This window comes from Nanorana parkeri, unplaced genomic scaffold (assembly GCF_000935625.1).
Source record: "Nanorana parkeri isolate BGI_ZX_2015 unplaced genomic scaffold, ASM93562v1 scaffold10, whole genome shotgun sequence".
Lineage (NCBI taxonomy): Eukaryota > Metazoa > Chordata > Amphibia > Anura > Dicroglossidae > Nanorana > Nanorana parkeri.
The window spans coordinates 1,653,215-1,658,900 of record NW_017306278.1 but is presented as its reverse complement, the minus strand read 5'-3'; the positions used below and the strand labels follow the sequence as shown (position 1 = coordinate 1,658,900).

The window sequence follows — 5,686 nt, the reverse complement described above, 5'->3', positions numbered from 1 at the left end:
CAGAAGGTGCATCATCATGCAGTCTGGGCTCATAGTGCTCCGGGTCTGAGCTGCACTTACAGGTGAGAAAGGCATTCTAACATAATGGCCTGTGAGTGCAGTTTAGACTTGGAATATGTAAGCCCAGCCTAAATAATAAAGCGCCTCCTTGAGGGGGGAGTATGTAAGCCCAGCCTAAATAATAAAGCACCTCCTTGAGGGGGGAGTATGTAAGCCCAGCCTAAATAATAAAGCACCTCCTTGAGGGGGGAGTATGTAAGCCCAGCCTAAATAATAAAGCACCTCCTTGAGGGGGGAGTATGTAAGCCCAGCCTAAATAATAAAGCTCCTCCTTGAGGGGGGAGTATGTAGGCCCAGCCTAAATAATAAAGCACCTCCTTGAGGGGGGAGTATGTAGGCCCAGCCTAAATAATAAAGCACCTCCTTGAGGGGGGAGTATGTAAGCCCAGCCTAAATAATAAAGCCCCTCCTTGAGGGGGGAGTATGTAGGCCCAGCCTAAATAATAAAGCTCCTCCTTGAGGGGGGAGTATGTAGGCCCAGCCTAAATAATAAAGCACCTCCTTGAGGGGGGAGTATGTAGGCCCAGCCTAAATAATAAAGCACCTCCTTGAGGGGGGAGTATGTAAGCCCAGCCTAAATAATAAAGCCCCTCCTTGAGGGGGGAGTATGTAGGCCCAGCCTAAATAATAAAGCCCCTCTTGGAGGGGGGGGAGTATTAAGCCCAGCCTAAATAATAAAGCACCTCCTTGAGGGGGGAGTATGTAAGCCCAGCCTAAATAATAAAGCACCTCCTTGAAGGGGGAGTATGTAAGCCCAGCCTAAATAATAAAGCACCTCCTTGAGGGGGAGGGGGGGCATGCCTGCTGCTGGAAGAAAGAAAAGGAGGGACCTCTTTTGACATCACGTCTGCAGTAAGTGGACGGGTAACATGCCCGGAGTTCCTGCGACTGCTCAGGTATCCCTGGTAGTGTTGGTCCCAGTCCATGCCAGAGAGCTTGGTCTGCATGTAAGTGTGAAATGATAAAGAGTTACAGGTATATGAAACAATAAAATGTGTCCCTGTCATGTATCAATTGCAAACTATTATTGGAGTGAAATATTCTTCATGACGGTGGCACCTAAACCGAACCCCTCTGCCATTTTAAATCTATTAAAGAGCAGATACCATCGTCACCCCCCAGCGTGTCCCCCAGAACCCGGTTTTACTCTTTTATTTTTTTTTGGTTTCTTTTAAGTTTAAAACCAGACGCTTCAAATTGTTGTATCCGCAGAGCAACTGTCATCAATGTATCTTTTCAGTGGCAACTGATGACCACGTACTGTATAGTTGTACATCTACATCATAAACAATCCTGACCCTAATGTGTACAAATTTGTCTTGTTCTCTGTTTACAGTACTGGCCAGGAATGCTCCCGACGGGTCAGGCCGGATCCTCACAAGAGTAAGTTTCCGGGGAGCGTGCGCACATTCGGAGCACCGTGCGCATTCTATATGGAATTAAAGAGCAACTGAAGGCCAAGCTTTTTGTTTTTGAGTTTGGATGGAGTGGAGAGGGATTAGAACCCCTGCCAGGATTTAAAGTGACATTAAACCCTCAGAATTTTTAACATAAACCAATACTGTAATGTGCGCCTTACTGTAATCCATGGTAGTTTCCCTTCTCTTTGCTGCTCTTCCTTTTAAATCTGTATCTCTTCTCATGCTGGGCAGAACTTCTGTTTTCCAGCAGACTGCCTTGTCTCAGGAATGGATACACGGTGTCTGTGTATAGGTTTGTAACCTGAGCCAGCACTACAGGAAGAGGCACTCGGCTGCAAAGGGAAGTTCTACCCCAGCATGAGAAGACATGAGGATTTAAAAGGAAGAGCAGCAAAGAGAAGGGAAACGACCATGGATTACATTAAGGCGCACATTACAGTATTGGTTTAAGTTAAAAAAAATCTGAGGGTTTAATGTCACTTTAATTGCTGTCTGTGTCCCCGTTAGGGGGATTCACCCCCCTCTATTTGTCCTGGTGACTGCTATTAGTGAAAGAGAATCCCAAATGTTGAGTTATCATCACAATAGGAATAGACGGGGAGATCTGGCGACCCTGCTGACCACCAGGAAATTTCCCTCGATGTGGGGATTTCCTCTCACTTCCTGTTGTGGCTGTCGTACAGGAAGTGAAATCTTCAATAGGAACAGTGGTAAAACCCTCCTTTGCTGTATCCAAAACTTTGGCTTCAGTTGTACTTTAATACGGGGATGCGGAAAGTAACACTGGAATGCTACAGATAACCAATAGCAACCAGATCTCAGCTTATAGACCAGCGACAGATGATTGCGCTACTTGCAGCACGCCGTCTTGTAGAATAAGCCCTTTGTGTAGGAAATGTGATTAAGATCGTGCGGATGGGCTTTTGTTGGCGTCGGGACTGCATCTCTCTGCATATAGGTCAGTGGGAATGCAAAGGCAGCTTGCAGGAGGTGGATGCAGCTCAGGAGGAGATCAGGATCAGCAGGTGAAAGGAACGCAGCTTCGCATTAGCCGATCGGTGATCTGGACGATAGCTCGGCTTTGTTCTCGGGTGCAGATGAACTTTAAAGTGTATTTCCGCTTTTTGCATTGAGATTTGAGAAGACCCCCCCCCCCAATATATGTTTATGTTCCTATTCACACAGCATAAGGAAAAATCTCTCACCCTTTAGAAGTGTCTGTGTAGCCGGAGCCTTTGCAAGCTTCTCTTTCAATTTCCACATGACCGGGAAACTCTGTCTGTCCCCATGGAAAGACCGGGGACAGACTGAGCATCCTCTCGTTCACATACAAGGCTTCTAGATCTTTAACCCTTTGTTAGGACAGACTGGGTGCAAATCTAGTTTACAACTGACAATGAAATCTTCCAGCACATCATCCGTTCTGCCAGTCAGTGCTGGAGGGGAGGAGGGGGAATCCCTGCAGGGAGCCGTGAGTGACAGTCATAGCTCTCTGCAGGGACAGAATCGAGCAGTGAGCGAGTGCTGGTATGTGTTCGCTCACTTCCCGATCTATAGAGCCGACGTGTGACAGTTTCATTGTCACAGGTCGGCTAGAACTATGAGCGATTTTCACTCCCCTCATAGTTCTCCTTTAAAATAAAAAAATTTTTATGCTAGGTGGACGAGAAACATGTAACAGATATAAAATCCGTGTTATCCGAGGTGAAAATGCACTTTAAAGCAGCACAGGGGGGGGGGGAATTTATCAAAACTGGAGGAGACAGAATCTGGAGCAGTTGCCCACGGCAACCAATCTGCTTCTCTCTTCAGTTTGTTCAGTAAAGATTTGAAAATGAAACAGAGAAGCTGATTGGTTGCCGTGCACAGCCGCTCCAGATTCTGTCTGCTCCAGGTATGATGAATCCCCCTCCATGGCATTGTATGTGGGTATAGTTTAGCTCCAGCAATGAATTTTCAGGTTGTCTCCATGTACCGGCCATAAAGAAATGTCTAGCAGGTTGGTCCAGTGGAGGCGGCAGATAGAATGTCACCACATTGGTGGGAAGTGTTAATAACAGATGGCGTGTCTCTGTATTGTTTTCCAGCATCAAGCCATTTGTCCAGCAAGCATATCCCATCCAGCCCACCGTCACAGCACCAATTACAGGTAATACAAGCCGCGGCTGCTTTTGTTATTTAGAACTGAACTCCGGGTAGAAGGATAATCCCACACACACAATACATCCAGGGACCATGTTTTATAGAACTTGTATTTCTGGCAGGAGAGGTGACCTGATTTTTCTCACATGCAGTCCATTAACACTTGGAGGTCTTGTCCCTCCCCCAGCCAGTAAAAGAACAGGGGTAGACCGCTGAGCTCATCTCTCTGCTCCTTCACTTCACTCCTATTAGTATACCTCTTATTAACACATGAACGTCCGCACAGCTGATTGGCTCCTTGTGCTGCTTCTCCTCTCCCCCAGTGTTACCAGGTCACATTTAGGTACGCACGCATTTCATTATATGTTCATAAGGACAGGTGCTCCTCGGGTTGCAATCACAAATACAGGCGCTCCTCGGGTTGCAATCACAAATACAGGCGCTCCTTGGGTTGCGGTCACAAATACAGGCACTCCTTGGGTTGCGGTCACAAATACAGGCGCTCCTCGGGTTGCGGTCACAAATACAGGCGCTCCTCGGGTTGCGATCACAAATACAGGTGCTCCTTGGGTTGCGAGCACAAATACAGGCGCTCCTCGGGTTGCGATCACAAATACAGGTGCTCCTCGGGTTGCGATCACAAATACAGGTGCTCCTCGGGTTGCGGTCACAAATACAGGCGCTCCTCGGGTTGCGAGCACAAATACAGGTGCTCCCCGGGTTGCGAGCACAAATACAGGTGCTCCCCGGGTTGCGGTGACAAATACAGGTGCTCCCCGGGTTGCGGCCACAAATACAGGCGCTCCTTGGGTTGCGGCCACAAATACAGGCGCTCCTTGGGTTGCGGCCACAAATACAGGCGCTCCTTGGGTTGCGGCCACAAATACAGGCGCTCCTCGGGTTGCGATCGCTCGACTTACAGTTTTTCGCATTTACGATGGAGTTTACCGTACAGTAAACTCCCCAGTTATTCGGCATCCACAGATCGGTAGGTGCTGGATAACTGTAGTTTCTAGTTGCTTGAGAGTTAATGGTAACTCTCAAGCAACCAGCCCCGACCCACTCCGCTTTCCCCTTCTTCCGCAGCCGGCAGGTGAATGTAAACAGCCGGGATTAATAACAAGACCGCTATTGGCTATTTTTAAATTGCAATAGCCAATAGCGGGCTGGCTATTGCACCCGCCCACTGAGCAGAGGAGCAGACCTGAGAGAACTTTCTCTCTTAGGTCCACTCTTCTCTTCTTAGTGGGATTCAATGGCCAGCCTGCTATTGGCAATTTGAGATAGCCAATAGCAGTCTTGCTATTGCTCCCCATTGTCTACTGTCTGCTGCCGACCGCGGCGGTACAGTACACAAGTACACTCCTCGGTTTACGATATTTCCGGGTTACAATGGATTTTCCAGAACGTAACCCGAGGAGAGTCTGTACAGAGCGGCATTCGTTTCTGTCTTGTGTCCGCTTGGTATTGAGCTTTACCAGGTAGGGTGCCCTCTTCCCTTCATGGTTCATGCTCTTCCCGTCCCCTCCACCACCATTTTGCATCACTTCTTGATCTAGAAAAGGGGGTGGGCAACTCCCGCCCTCCAGCTGTTGTGGAACTACAAGTCCCATGAGGCATTGCAGGACTGACGGATACAGGCATGGCTCCCGGAGACAGAGGCATGTTGGGATTTGTAGTGTAGGCACAGCTGGAGGGCCGATGTTGCCCACCTAGAATGTATAGAAGAGGTGAATACTAGTCACTGCTCTCTCCTACACAAATAGTTTATTTGAATCCGTCTGCCTGCAATCTCGCTGGCACCGCAGAGACGTCTTGATGAAATACTTCTCCTTCGAGGTGTAGTCATTTCACGAAATGCTGAAATTCCTCCTCTTTCCTCCGGGGGACGGAGCGCAGGTGCGCGTCTAAGAAAGTCTAATTAGCCCACAGGGGGCGAAGGAGCGGGCGGAAGAGTCTCTCCGTGTTTGTCTTCTGTTCTTATGGAATGGCCGGACCTTTGGGAATTAGGATTTATAATTTTTTCCCTAAAGCTCAAATCCGGTTAAATATTAACGCCGTTT

General features: G+C 48.3%; 1 protein-coding gene across 1 annotated transcript in view; it reads left to right on the top strand.

Moving 5' to 3' along the window:
- TEAD1 (TEA domain transcription factor 1) overlaps nucleotides 1–5,686 on the top strand; it is a 157,467-nt gene that overhangs the window by 131,704 nt on the left and 20,077 nt on the right. The window contains exons 7-8 of the mRNA XM_018554803.1: nucleotides 1,397–1,443; nucleotides 3,569–3,630. Of these exons, the coding sequence (XP_018410305.1) occupies nucleotides 1,397–1,443; nucleotides 3,569–3,630 (109 nt within the window). The remainder of the gene's footprint in view (nucleotides 1–1,396; nucleotides 1,444–3,568; nucleotides 3,631–5,686) is intronic.